Below are 15754 nucleotides of genomic sequence, written 5' to 3'. Positions count from 1 at the left end.
CAGACAGGAAGGGGATCTAGCGATGAGACAGCCACACAGCCCCATCCCCCTTCCCCATCCTAGAGTGTCTCTCTCTGGAGTTTACCTGACCTAATCTGTGTCAGGCCTGGTTTGTCTGACTGAATTCTTTACGTAATGAGGCCTCCTCAAGGGTTGCTAGCCTGCTCTATTACCCAGCAGGCCAACTTGTCCAGTCCAAATCAGAACACACTTAAGGGTTGTCTCATTTAAATGGCTCCAATTAGTTCCCAAGAGGCAGACCAACCAGTCTGCCACAACATGATGTTACGTAACACTAACAGTCATATTAGCAAGCAGTTCAGTATGATGACTGCAGATGTTGCTAACAGGACATTCTGTCTGTGAGTGAGCAAGCAGTATTGACTTGTGGCATCCTGAAACTACAGGAATGCAACGGTCAGTCATGCAAAAAGTGCAGGTTAGTGTTTTTCTCATCAATCTTGTTCTGGAGGCAGCTTTGCAGAGTGGTCACTAGCTGGCACAGCCACAAAGTCATAAAATCAGATTTTAAACCTAACCCTAACCTTAACCCAAACCTTAACCACACTGCTAACTCTAATGCCGAACCCTAAACTTAAATTAAGACCAAAAAGCCCATTTTGACTTTGCAGCTGGCCAATCTAGCGGAAATCGCTCAGTTCTGCCTCCAGGACAACGTCAACCTGCGCAAACAGTTTGAAAATGAATGTTGTGGGATTTACATTTTCTCAATTGGTTTTGACACTTTTCTACAATAGATAAAGAGAATGCAAAGGAACTGCGTAGTTTACCACTACTCTAAACACTTCAGGCACAACGGATATCAACAGAATCACAACTATCCTTTAGCATCATGATACACTTTGTTTTATTTTCCTTGTATTTTCTTGAGAATTTCACGCAGTCTCACCCTGTGGTCTTTGTGTTTGCATCCCAACTGCCACCCTATTCCCTATATAGTGCACTACTTTTGACCAGAGCACGAGTAGTGCACTATAAACAATTTGGGACAGAGACTGCCTATAGTGGGCAGACATAAGTCTCCCCATGGAGACATCATCACCAATGCCATCAGTGGTGGAGATGATTCTCCATGACCAGGTTTTACTCTCTTACACTGGTGGTTGGTTGCTTCTCGCTCATCCTTCACAACTGTACTTTCTTCTAAGTTTCCCCTATCCCCAGTTAAAGGTTGTGTCCCAAATGGCACCCTTTTCCCTATAAAGTGCACTACTAGTGGTGTAATAGTGTATAGTGCACTAATAGTGGTGCACTAAATAGTAAATAGGGTACCATTTGGGATACAGTCATAATAAACCAACTGACACACTGAGGTCTTTCAGGTTCCCTAGGGGTGTTGGTTTCTTTCAGTGCCTTTAGGTCCTCTGTTGCCATTGGGTTGGTTGTATGTAGGCTGTGTTCCAATGCTGTAGTTAGTAGAAGTTCACATTGCCAGCAGCACAGTGTGTGTATTGCCTCAGAGCAGATAAACTCATAGTGCATTCAGATGGATGCAACATAGGAGAGTGGCACCTATCTGTGTCGTTAATGGTGGCTTCTGGGGCTGAATCCCTGAATATATTTGGTCCAGCCCCAAACCTTTTGATGGTCGAAGAATTGTGAAATTGCAGGCTGTAAAAAAAGGCACTGGTGTGCTTTAGGACCAATTATGATTTTCTCAATTTTAATGAAAATCAAATCAAATCAAATTTTATTTGTCACATGCTTCGTAAACAACAGGTGTAGACTAACAGTGAAATGCTTACTTATTTTCTTCCTATGAATTTGGCTCCAGCCTTGGAACGGTTTGGGCTATTAGCAATTATGACCCCATTCCTGAAAGCTGACTCTCAGGAACATATCTTCTGCTCTAAGAAAGATGAAATACACAATGATTGCCTGATGATTTTCTTTCTGCTTTCCTGAATTTTCCAATGCCAATCACTTGAAAGCATACTTAATGCAGACTTAAATTTGGCATTACCTGATTTGACATATCTTTGTGTTATTTATAAGGCCAGATTTAAAAGCTTCATCACATAATTTTTACAGATTTGTTTCAGATATGCCCATGGACCTAAAATATCAAATTAAATAGTGTGATGGTAAATGTTATCATAGTTTTAAAACAAATATGTGTGAATAGGGCAGTAAATATAGTACAGAAAATGCATGTATTCAGTGGAATGCACTGTACTTCGGTATTGTAAAGCTCTGCCACATCTCTCCTTTGAAAGATAACTATCTGAGTCATTGGATTATGATGATATCATTTTCAATAATAATTTCAACACCAAGCCCCATCATCCTATGCTGTGAGATTGACAACAATTGTAAGCATGTTATTTTCTTTTACTGAAATGTGTGTGTGTGTGTGTGTGTGTGTGTGTAAACTGACAAGTTTTCATTTTCGTTGCCTTTGATTTGACGGCCTGCACATGCGTGTTCCTGCGAATGAGCTTAGCTAGCTAACGTCGCAATGACATCTCCTACAAGCGTGATCAGGGATTTCTATTGAAGAAGCAGTTTCTACATATCTTCATACTAAGCCACCTTTGGTAAGATTGTGAGGATGCTTTGTTAACTGTGGAATTCTTTAAGACGTTTGGCTCATTGGACAGGTCAGAGTCTATGTTTGAAGTTGTTGAGTAGTATGGAGTTTTTTGGTAATACACTGTAGATGTATGTGTTCCAGGGTAGAGAGACTCACAGTAGCTGCTGTAATTATAAACTGGCAGTGTCTGCTGTGGCAGGTGGGAAGATGCAAGTTACCTGAATGTCTTATAATGTATTTATATTGTATTGGCTTTTGAGTAAAATGGACATAAGTTAATTATTTGTGGTTTTTGTTGTTGTAACATTCTTAGTAGATGTAATCTCTCAATGTTCATCTCAAAGTGCACCTGATTGATGCATTTAGCTGTTGGATTTATTTATTTATTTCATCCGGGGGATACCCCTCTACTAGGGTTCCCCCTCTGTAGCAATTCCCCTGGTGTCACCCTCATGATATAAATAAAAATACTATCAAAGGAATGCTTTCAGAGCACACTTACTGAGAGATTGGATGAGAGAGAGCTCCTGCATGATTGTTTCATTCCCTTGTTGTTGTCTGTTTGAGCTGCAATAACCTTCCTCCTGCCACTAATATAATACCTGATAGTTTATTTCTCAGCTAGAGCCCTTTTCACAGTGCAATAGGCTCATGGTGCAATAGCCCAGCCGGAAATAAGAAAGGCAAAAAAACAAATAGATTTCTCAGGATCAATCTCCCCCATCTGAGCTGGCAATATGGGTCTCTGACTCTGTCCTCAAATGGCGCCCTAATCCCTATATTGCACAACTTTTGACAAGAGCCTTGGGCCCTGGTCGAAAGTATTGCACTATATAGGGAATAGGGTGTCATTTGGGATGCATCCTGTGTCTCTGTGAGGACAACCTGGGAGCCGTCTGTCTGTCTGTCTGTCTGTCGCACTGCATGAGTGCTCGTCCATTTGGCATCACGCCTCGTCAGAGAAGAATGGCAAATCTATTCCTCTCTTTTCGAGATGAATGAAAGGTTTTTAAAGGAATTCCTTCATTGAACACTTCACTGGTGCTCCTCACCCCCATCTTTGACCCCTTCTTTAATTTTTTTGGAACTGGCAGCCTGTAAACTGGTGGGGGAATCGACTGCCCTCTCTCTCCTGTCCTCCCTCTCCCTCTTCTGTCCTCCTTCTATCCCTCCATCCCCACCCCAGCCCAAAGGCAGCTCTGTCTGTCTGCTGTCCAAGCCGAAGGATAGATGAGTCTGTGGTGAGGGCCTCTTGCACCTTTAATGGAAGCTGAAGTAATTATTAATTGGATCCAGTGTCCGACAGGGGCTGTGTCCCGAATGGCACCCTATTCCCTATGTATTTTTTTTTACCAGTCTCGTCAAAAGTAGTCCACTATGTAGGGAATTGGGTGCCATTTGGGACGCAGCCTCAGTGTCAGACAGCAAGCAGCCATCTGCAGTAGAATTCACCAGTTTTCTTGTTCTTCATAATACAATCTCACCATTCAGTTCCCTGATGCCCAATATGGCACTGTGGGAGACGTTCAATGGCATTACAATAATGAGAAAATGTATCAGAATGTAGATATGCAATTCATTCCATAATTAAAACCTTTGGGGGGCCATATCAAGACAAATAGGAAATATTGGTATTTTCATGTTGTTTCTAATATTAGTTTTTTCTTCCCCCCTTTTCCCTTCTAGAGTCGGAAACATGCCAATAAAGTACGACTGTATTACATGCTACATCCCGTGGATGGAGGCTGCCCAGCTAAGAAACTCAGAACAGACAATGTGAGTACAGCAGCCACTACTACTATAAATGATACATCTCACTATATGTGTGTTCACACATCTACAATGGTACCCTAAGATTTTTTTGTGCGCAACATTTGTTGCAAATTGCATGGCCCTATAGATACAAACTCATCTCGTCTCATCTCTGGCTGCACTCACTCACAGTCACAGGAGTGGTCAACTTTCTCTATTAATGGACCCTCCTGTTATTGATTCCTACCACTACGTCTTGACCCTCTTGCCTCCTGTCAGAATGGTGAATAGATAAGTAGGAAGTGACAATGAACTGAAAGCCGAAGGTCCAGGATGCCAGAGGAAGCAGAGTAGCTTTCCGTCAAGTGAAAAGAGCACATTGAGAGAAAGGGAGGTACATCACATTTCTCCCATGTAAATCAGAATACATGCCATTTTTGACAGCTGCAATTATGTTCTGCTGTCAGCCCCCGGTCGATACGTGTTTGGGTTGTAATGCTTGTGATTAAGCTCTTCCTTCTTGCCTGAGAGAAACTACAAGGGAAATGGGTGGTGGTGGTGGTGGTGGTGATGGTGATGGTGGTGGTGGTGGTGGTGGTGTGTTTGTGCTAGCTAGCGTCTCTCCGCCTATCTATGCTGAATCAAAGCATACACTGAGCCAAGAAAAAGACAGAGACAAACAGTTGTTAAGCTATTTGCAGGTGGGCTTTCTGTTCTGCATTAGGACAAAACCTGCAGCATATGTGTTTTATCAGCATTCTGCACAATCCCAGTTACAGGGTTTATGTAATATTATCATATCAATGCGTGTATTCTTGGCTTTTGGAGTTGAGATTCATTGGTGTGGGGAGACAGCGGCGGTGAAAGTAGAGCTGTCGCAGTAGTGTCAGATTGGGTTTGTGTAGATCAGTAAGGAACAGAGCCATATTGCGTGTCTCAGTTAGAGTGAGTGTGTATATCAGTCAGGAGAGGAGCCGCAGACTCAGGTCTCAGCTGTGATTAGTCTCAGTCTGCCAGCTATCAGTCAAGAAGATCTCCTCCTCTGGATCTGATAAGGACTTGTCTGGGGAGAGAGCTCTATCCCTCCTCTCTCTACATTTTAGTCATTTAGCAGACGCTCTTATCCAGAGCAATTTACAGTGATGAGTGCATGCATACCCCCGTGGGAATCAAACCCACAACCCTGCCATTGCAAGTGCGATGCTTTACCAAGTGAGCCACACGGGACCCTCTCTCCCCCCTCCTCTCCCTCTGTCTCTCTGCCTGTCTCACCTCGTCCTCTCTCTCCCTCCCTCTCTCTCTTTCTCTCTCTCTGTCTTCCCCCTCTCTCTCTATCCCCCCCTCCTCTCCCTCTGTCTGCCCTGCTCCTCTCTTCTCCCCCTCTTACCTCAGTCTGCCCTTCTAGAGCTGTTGATTAGTCCTCATCACAGGAAGACCTTGTACAGAAGCCAGCCTGGAAACCTGGGGCTAGAGGCAAATTAGAAACCGCTTGGGATTGTTTGATCTGGACATCGTGCTGTTGGTTTCATGTGTTTTCCACCTTTCACAGAGAGCTATCACTACCATTCCTTACAGATGATTTTTGAAACCATTTGTATTTGTAACCTGATGGCAGACGTTCTATTAGTTATCCCACTTTGACTTTGAGTCTTAGATATCGATGATACTATACTGTACGATACGATAACTTTATTGACCATTTCATGGAAATTCAACTTTTGAGATGCCTTCCTTGATGGTCCAGCTCCCATGCTCAAGGTAAAAACATGTCCTATATTCCGTAAAAAATAGCAATAACGTTGCCCTTGGATTTCTCACATGGCCAGTTCTCATTGATGACTAGGCGTTTACATAAATATCATAACACCCGACTTATATTTGAAAATATAACTGCCAGACCAGTAAAATGTATTACTGTATTACCCACTGCAGCGTGCATGCAGTCCTCAATAGGGGGATTAGTATTTATTCATTTCCCTACATGAACAGACTGCACAAAATAAACAGCTTCCAAAAATGGCAACTAGGGAATAGGCTGCTGGAGGTAGCTGAGGCAATTATTTATTTTCTCTACGGCCCTATTTTACCTTTTCATCTGCTTTTAAGATCAAAGCTCCAATACTGTTGTCTATTGTGGATCGCCGTTGTCACGCCCTGGCTCTGGGGACACTGTTATGTTGAGCCAGGGTGTGTAGATCTATGGGTTTTGTTTCTATGGGTGTTTATTTCTATGTTGGCCAGAGTGACTCCCAATCAGAGGCAACGAGTGTCAGCTGTCGTGGGTTGTCTCTGATTGGGAGCCATATTTAAACTGTCTGTTTTTCATTCGGGTTTGTGGGATTTTGTTCGTGTTTGGTTTGTTTATTGACCATTGACTGTCACGTCATCGTTTTGTTGTTTTGGTCGGGTGATCATTTATTAAATAAATATGTTCACGTTCAACGCTGCGCCTTGGTCCTCCTCTATGTTAGACGATCGTGACAGAAAATCCCACCAAGATGTGACCAAGCAGCGTGTCCAGGAGCCATCGCCAGGGAGATCCCTAACAGATCTCCTTCGCCTCCTCGACTGGGTCAAGCCGAGTGAGGAAGAGAAGGGCTTGACCTTGTGGCAGAAGGGCGAAAGGCTGGCGAGGGACATGGAGACCTGGTCCACGGGTAGGGGAGACGCCCAGAAATTTTTTAGAGGGGGGCTAACGCCGTGGACGACGGGGCAGCAGGAGGCCGCCAGGTTACGGGAGTCACTGGTCACCAGGGGGAGGGAGGATGTAGAGGCACGGCGAGAGGTACCCCCACGTAGGGCCAGTGGTGTGTGTTCCCAGTACGGTCCGGCCTGTTCCTGCCACTCGCACCAAGTCTACGGTGCGCGTCGCCAGCCCAGTCCGGCCCATTCCTGCTCCCCGCACCAAGTCAGGGGTGCGCTTCGACAGCCCGGCTCGGCCCGTTCCTGCTCCCCGCACCAAGTCAGTGGTGCGCTTCGACAGCCCGGCTCGGCCCGTTCCTGCTCCCCGCACCAAGTCAGGGGTGCGCTTCGACAGCCCGGCTCGGCCCGTTCCTGCTCCCCGCACCAAGTCAGTGGTGCGCTTCGTCAGCCCGGCTCGGCCCGTTCCTGCTCCCCGCATCAAGTCAGGGGTGCGCTTCGACAGCCCGGCTCGGCCCGCTCCTGCTCCCCACACCAAGCCAGTGGTGTGCGTCGTCAGTCCGGCACGGCCCGTGCCTGTTCCCCGCACCAAGTCAGGGGTGCGCTTCGACAGCCCGGCTCGGCCCGCTCCTGCTCCCCACACCAAGCCAGTGGTGTGCGTCGTCAGTCCGGCACGGCCCGTGCCTGTTCCCCGCACCAAGTCAGGGGTGCGCTTCGACAGCCCGGCTCGGCCCGCTCCTGCTCCCCACACCAAGCCAGTGGTGTGCGTCGTCAGTCCGGCACGGCCCGTGCCTGTTCCACCGGTGGCTGGTCCGGCACCGGTCAGATGCTTCACGCCGGAGCTAGAGCAATCCGCTCCACCAGTGTGCAGTCCAGCTCCGGCCAGCGGGGCCAGACCGGACCAGGGGTACTTTGGGGGGTTGGAGAGGGAGCGGGGATCAGGCCCGGAGCCGGATCCGCCGCCTAGGCGGAGTGCCCACCCGGTCCCTCCCCTGTGGGTTTTGGTTGACGCGGTCGGAGTCCGCGCCTTTAGGGGGGGGGTACTGTCACGCCCTGGCTCTGGGGACACTGTTATGTTGAGCCAGGGTGTGTAGATCTATGGGTTTTGTTTCTATGGGTGTTTATTTCTATGTTGGCCAGAGTGACTCCCAATCAGAGGCAACGAGTGTCAGCTGTCGTGGGTTGTCTCTGATTGGGAGCCATATTTAAACTGTCTGTTTTTCATTCGGGTTTGTGGGATTTTGTTCGTGTTTGGTTTGTTTATTGACCATTGACTGTCACGTCATCGTTTTGTTGTTTTGGTCGGGTGATCATTTATTAAATAAATATGTTCACGTTCAACGCTGCGCCTTGGTCCTCCTCTATGTTAGACGATCGTGACAGCCGTCCTCTAGAATAAGTGTATTCTCTGTGCTCTCTGTGTTAGCAGGGAAAGCTATATAATTGGTCACTTCCCAACAGATGTTGTGTTCTGCTGTGCTCTCATGCTCAGTGTCCATGGTGCTGGATACAGCAGCATCACTGAGCAACACACCAGACCGGAAAACTGCACTGGTCCGCCTTTCATAGCTAATTTCATGGGAAGAGAGGTTGATGGTCTGTGTTTAGTTCAAGCTGGGCTTTGGGCTGGGTTTGTAGTGTGTTGTCTGAAATGTATAATAGATGGTTAATCGTATAATCACTTGAATCAAAAATTGAATGAAATCAGAACCATGAAGGAGGGATGTGTTTACGTTGATGGTAAGTGTTTTATCAGTGAGAAATGTCTGGGGCTGTTTCCCAAATGGATGGCACCCTATTCCTTATTTAGTGCACTACTTTTCACCAGAGTCCTATGGGCCCTGGTCAAAAGAAGTGCACCTTATAGGAAATAGGTTGCCATTTGGAACCAAGCCTGAGTATTTACAATCACTATATCCATTGTCTCTAAGCAACCAGATATGGAGTGGCGTTGGCCTATGACTCAAACTACAGATAATGAGTCTCGGAGATGGAGCATCAATCAGTTTCTCTCAGCCTTGAACATCCCACGACAGAGCGAGTTTTCTAATGTCTGATAACGTCACAGCCTACTGATATCAGCATACTCCAGTCAAAAATAGATGAGACAAATAATTGAATGCTCTTTCACTTGGTGGAGATGAGATCGTTTGGGTGAAAAGCAAAGCAGCTTTGACAGCAAACGAGACGGGAATACATGCATATTTCATACAGTATATTACTACCTGGGAATAAAGTGTGAGCAGTTGCTTAGCAATGGGAGTATGAAGAGAGTGAATGAAGGAATGATAAGATTGTTTCTGAAAATAGTTCTTCATTGTTGTCATTTACTTTCTTAGAAAGGATGCGGTGTGTGAGCAGTCATGCTCATTTATTGGTTCAGGGAGTGCATACATAATGGTTTTTATTAAACTGCTAATTCAGCCGAGGTTGAAGATGATGCAAAGCCTAAAAAATGGGAATAGCATTAGTGGGAGACTAGAAGGGCATGTTGGCACTGTGGTCCGTTCACCCCACCTACTCTTTCCAATTAGTCAGTGTCATTAGTCTGTTAGTTTGCATTGTCTCCTAAGCAGCAATCCCTTTCACTCAACCTCAACTGGAGTCCACAGACACTATGGATGCATCCCGAATGGCACCATATTCCCTAGTGCACTACTTTTTGACAAGACCCCCGTTGGCCCGAATAGGGTGCCATTTGGGATGCAAGCCCATAACTGCTGACATGCTCAGTCTGCAGCCAATCCAGTCACAGACAATAAACGGCAGCAAATCACAAGAGAAAAAGAGAAGACTGCCATGGCCATATCCATCTGTTTTGTACTGGATCAGCCTAGCGGCATTGGTTACTAATAGATACGTGACCCCCGAAGGACAGTTAAAATCTCCTCCTTAACTCCTGGTCCTGTAACTCAATGAAGAAGCCTTTAAAGAGGATACAATTAGCGACTGGGGAAGACTTTTGGGCTGATTGAATATCTCCTCAGAGCCTCACTCCTATTTAATTAGTGGTGTTTAAATCAACCCTTCATGGGCAGTAGCAGGATATAGTTCCAGGGGTGGAGAGGGATCCAGTTTCAGCGGTGGGAGAGATTGAAGTATCCCAGAGAGCCAGAGAACCCCAAAATAACCTGTGTACAGGTGTATCTCTCGCTCTCTCTCTCTCCAGTGCATCTGCTCAGTAACTCTCTGAGGTATTACATTTTTCAGTCTTCTGCTCTCTACTACTCCACACAGAACACATCTCAGTGGCTGATCTCATTATAAGTTGGCAGAAAAGTTCCTCCATTCTGTGCATTTTATCACCTTGCCTAAGGCTATGGTTACCATAATGTTATCCCTCGATGCTCACACTATGCACTCACACTATCCACTGTCATTCTATATAGACTGTAACAGCAGGTGTGAGTTGTGATGTTTTCAGTATTTTTTTGTTGTTTAATATTGTTGATAGCCTGACATTTCCAGTACATTCCAAAAGGACATGTTTCCTTGATTGGGGAAAGTAGAGAGCTGTGAAACACAGATTTGATGTGACTGGGCAGTGGCTGTTGCATGGCTTCAAGGTGGTGATGACATCTAAAAATACACAGGAGAGAGGGGGACGGGATGGGGGTGGGAGAGAGAGAGAGAGAGAGAGAGAGAGAGAGAGAGAGAGAGAGAGAGAGAGAGAGAGAGAGAGAGAGAGAGAGAGAGAGAGAGAGAGAGAGAGAGAGAGAGAGAGAGAGAGAGAGAGAGAGAGAGAGAGAGAGAGAGAGAGAGAGAGAGAGAGAGAGAGAGAGAGAGAGAGAGAGAGAGAGAGAGAGAGAGAGAGAGAGAGAGAGAGAGAGAGAGAGAGGAGACCCCCTGGGGGTTGGCAAGGAGGCTGTGTGGTGGTGGTGCCTGGCCAGTCAGTGTGGTCTGGACCTGGCTGAGCTGATCTCAGCTGACAACTGTGCTGGCTAATCTGACCGCGCTCAGTACGTTCACCGTGGTAACCTGCTCACGGAGGCGGAACAGACATTGAATGGTGCATCAAAATAAATCCCACGTCTCTTTGGCAACATGTTCGCTATGACCCGTCTTCCATAGGTTGTAAACAAAACTTTTATTTTGTGTTCAGGGTGTCCAAAATAAATATTTATTTTGACGGTTGAACATATCTATGGCAGGGGTGTCAAACTCATTCTAGGGAGGGCCTAGTGTCTGCGTGTTTTTGGTTTTTCCTTTCAATTGAGGGGAGTTCTTTGATGAATTAAGGTCACTAATTAGTAATCAAGTACAAGGGAGGAGAGAAAACCTGCAGACACTCGGCCCTCCTTGGAATGAGCTTGACATGTGACCTATGGTGTAGTTTTGCCTAGATATGCGTAGTTTTGCGACAGTAGATTTCCATATTTTGGCTTTTGTGTATGCTGGAGTTATTCCTATTGATATTGGTTTTGTTTGTGAGAAAAGAACACTACTTAGCTAAATCGGGAGTTGCTCAGTATTATTCTAATTGGATCATAGCAACATGTTGTTTGTGGACCCCCATTGAGACAACAGTCATTCTGACTTCATGTTACATTATTACTTTGCATTCCCCCTCCCGCTGCTTGTTCCTGTGTGAAGCTCCCAGTGAGGAGACAGGAGTCATCCTACTACAAACAGATAGGAGGAGACACAGGTGCCACAGTCGCAGCAGGGGCCCATTCCTCCCCACTCTACCTGTGCAGAGGAAGTAGATGTGGAACTGTGTGTCTGGGGCTCTTTTGCCTGCTGAGAATCACTGTTGAGGACACCCAGGCCCAGTAGCAGACAGCAAGAGAGAGACGGAGAGAGGGACAGAGATGGAGAGAGAGAGACTGAGACAGGGACAGAAACAGGGACAGAGAGAGAGACAGGGACAGAGACTGAAAGAGAGCGAGACAGAGCAGGGGGACCGGGGAGCAGGGAAGTGCCCAGGGCTGACGTCTACACAGGTTGGCATCTTCTGGTCTGTACAGAGGTTGGCATCTGCAGGGGCACCGCTTCATGTCTATGCAAGACAAATCTCAGACTACTTTGCTCCTCATAAACAAACTTGACTGCAGTTCATAAATATATTAGCTACATTTATTAAAATGATGAGGAAGGAAAGTTGAATTATATAATTTGGGTCTCCCTGTTTGTAAAATGTTAAGCTTAGAATGTATTATTACCATCAAGTCAACAAAGGCTTTATTTAAATGCTTTTTTTAAGCACCTCTGTGAGCATCTGCCTGTTTTTCATGAACTTATATGGATATCATTGAATAAGTTCTTCTTATGTCCTATTTGTACTTAATTATCTCTAGAGGCTAGTCTCTAGAGGCTAGCTGTTAAAGGTGTAATATGCAGAAATCGCTCTGCCACATTTCTATGTGAATTTGGTCAGTTCACCCAAAAAGTTACATATTGCAGCTTTAAGAGAAGAAATAAGGAAATACATTGCTTTCAGGTTTAGTTGTACCTAGTTTTTGCCCATGTTAATTACTTGTTTTGGCAAAAAATACTTTGTTTGATGTGTAGGTCTCCAAAATAATGCTTAACGCCAACACAGTGCCAGTGGCTGTGTGTGTCAAATAAAATAAAATAAAATAAAAATGTATTTGCCACATGCGCCGAATACAACAGGTGTAGACATTACCGTGAAATGCTTACTTACAGCCCTCAACCAACAATGATTTTTTTCCTGAAATAAAAGGTAAAATAAAACAACAACAACAACAAAGTATTGAGAAAAAAAGAGCAGAAGTAAAATAAAATAACAGTAGGGAGGCTATATACAGGGGGGTACCGGTGCAGAGACATGTGTGTCAGTTGAAGACGGTCTGTTTCCAGAGGCCCAATGGCACGGGCCTGTGAGTTCTTCCTTCCTTACGTGGGATTGCGGGCAGGGGAGGAGCGGAGTGCAGAACCACCAAACACAGGCTGCTGATTGGAGATGGCATAGGTGTACTGTAGTGAACTGCCTTGACTTGAACAAGAAGTGACTGCAGTCTTATGCTTGGTTGCCTTAACTTCTCCTTCAGCAATATCCAACAGATTGCACATCTATTTATCTGTGCCGTGGCTTGGCTTCAGAAGGCAGGATGGGGAGGAGCGGCTATAGAGACAGGCTATAGAGGTCCCTCCCAGACATCAGTTTATAGTAATCCCCTTTACAAGGTGAAACAACAAGAAACTCATTCTTTCATTCTTATTTTCTGAAATGCTTCCAGCTTTCCTCTTCTGAATGTGCATTGAGCTTCTGCTTGGGAGGTGTTGAATTTGAATGGCTGGGCCATGATGGTGTGGCAGCAGCCAATACTGCCAGGTTGTGATTCACAAATACCCCGCCTCACAGTACCAATGGAGTCGTGGAGAGTAATAGATGCTACCCCAGAGGTACATCTTAGGATAATGAACCATTTCAAACATTCTGCCAGAGCTAAGGAAGCCTGAAAATGACTGCATGGCTCAATTTCACAGCATGCCAAGGTGTGTGAGAGAGAGAAGATGGTGCCGTGCGTTCTCTCCACACCTATTATGAGTCTGAAACAAATAGGGCATTCTACTGCTTTCTGCCAACTTCACAGCAAAACAGCATTTCCCATTTCTGTTCCATGGCAATTTGAATAATCAATTTGATATTGTTCATGTTGTTTGGTTCACTTTTTACATCCTTCTTTTGGAGAACAGAAATATTATGAGACTATGAGAAATGGTTAGGGTGTACTGTTTGAGTAAAACACACTGTCGTGGAAATTCTTACACAGGGACACTCAAAGTCAATCTTAAATCAATCATCGTTTATTGTCAGTGCGCTGGAGAGGTTCCAACCAACTCAATGCACCACAGTACACATGTCAATCAGGAGCTCTGCTGGGGCAGTCCCAGCAGTTGTCTTATATACGGCTATACACAGACAAGTTATATTTGCATGATTTAGCATAATTAATTCATCATTACCGTTTTGTTCAATTCATGTGACCGACCAATACTGGTTCATAACATGTGACAGACCAATACCTCACGAGGCTTCTTCTCTCTAAGCTGAGACCTTGAAACTGAGATATCTTTCGTTCTCAAAACAAGGTCTGGGCTTACTGCCAAATTGCAGATACTGATAAGTGAGGATTCGTCCGATCAGTCACTTGCATGAACACAGAAATTGGTTATTAGAACAGAACATGAATAGAACATAGAAATGTATAGAATAGAAAAGCACCAACATAAACATTTCCATTCCATTTAGTGTAGCCCTACTATTTGGTGTGCTCTTTATGATGAAGAGATACTACAACGATGATAATGGATCCATGATCGATCAGTATGATCCATTTGTGTTCTTCTCAGTACACTGTTAAGGGGTTACTATGAATTTTACAGGGACTTATAGGCAGCTGGTTGCAGTACACTTACTGTAGTTTATTTAAATTGTCAGAGCAGGTACTTTCACAGTATTTAACTGTTGATAATACACTTATTTACTGTATAAACTACAGTAATCCATTACAGTGAATTTTTTCACTCAGCTCAAGCAATATCAATGAAATATTCATCTTACACTCAAGCAGTATGGTAATAATCACCAGCCAAGGCTTTCTCAATATAATACAGTTTTATGATGATGAGAGGTGAGGTGTGTTTATTTGCGAGGGCTAATCTCATTCCCACATGAATTACACATGAATTTTTAATTGTCCATTTGGGTGCTATTGCTACTGAAATGCCGTCATCGTTACCAATGAAAGTGTTATGATGTATGCTTCCCAAATGGCACCCTATTCCCAATATATTGCACAATAGGGCTCTAGTCAAACGTAGTGCACTACATTGGGAATAGGGAGACATTTGGGATGCAGCCTATGAGTAACTTTCTAAAACAGTCAAAAGTAATTTTCATTAAGACTCATGCAGCGTATTATGGCTAATTAATTAAACTAGCTGACTTTGCAGTCAGAGTCAGTACTCAGTACACTACAGCAGCTTGCAAGCTCAGATCTCACAAAGCAGAGCTGCCAATCACAATCTCCTCAAAGTCATTCCGTCTACTGGGCCATCCATGATGTGAAGACAAGACAACGCTAGCTCTGTTTATAATTGCTTTACACTCAGAATAGCCTGGATGAAGATTAATTAATCCCTTCATTAAGCAATAAGCAGTAGATGAACGATGTGAGAAAGGCTGCTACTGGTTACCCGTTTCAAATGAAAGTGCACAAGATGATAAATGTCACCTCTCATTTTGCATATGTAAAAAACATTTGCATAGTCCTTTGTAACCAAACAATGAAATGTGAATATCATTTAAATAGAATAGGGCAACAGTGTCTGTATTCTGTGGCCACAATGTGCTTTGTTCTCAACATTTCACTGATTATTCCTCTCATCGAGGTCTTTAAACATATTCGGGTGGAATAAAGTACAGTTCATGTCCTTTGTGTGTGTGTGTGTGTGTGTGTTTGTGTGTGTGTGTGTAATCTCTCTCTCACACACAGTTTTGTCAGTTTGTTTGGGGTATGAGAGAGACGAGAGAGAGCAATGTCTGGACCACAGTGCCTCCCTGCCTGCCTCCCTGCCTAGCCTCAGCTGACAGCAATAGAATGCATTGACCCAGTCTATATTAGGACCAACTTTTTGTCGGTTACCCTTGCACTTGCTGTCCTACTTCCCCCTATGTGCCTGGAGGTAGATCCGCCAGAATAGTCTGTGGCTTTGTCCGAAATGGCACCATATTCCCTATATCCTCCATATGCAACTGGCGGACCGCAGACCGGATCCGGACCCCAGAACTTGGTTGGGCTTCAACCCCTGGTATCATATAAACACACATAAGACATG

General features: G+C 44.8%; 1 protein-coding gene across 1 annotated transcript in view; it reads left to right on the top strand.

Annotated features, from left to right (window-relative positions):
* Positions 1-15754, top strand: part of LOC311141976 (zinc finger matrin-type protein 4-like) — a gene marked incomplete at its 5' end in the record, with an annotated part of 135801 nt that overhangs the window by 45611 nt on the left and 74436 nt on the right. The window contains one exon of the mRNA XM_084177513.1: positions 4241-4330. Coding sequence (XP_084033639.1) covers positions 4241-4330 — 90 coding nt within the window. The remainder of the gene's footprint in view (positions 1-4240; positions 4331-15754) is intronic.

The sequence above is a fragment of the Coregonus lavaretus genome (assembly GCF_964263955.1).
Source record: "Coregonus lavaretus genome assembly, chromosome: 14".
Taxonomy (NCBI): Eukaryota; Metazoa; Chordata; class Actinopteri; order Salmoniformes; family Salmonidae; genus Coregonus; species Coregonus lavaretus.
This window is presented reverse-complemented; position numbering and strand designations above follow the sequence as displayed.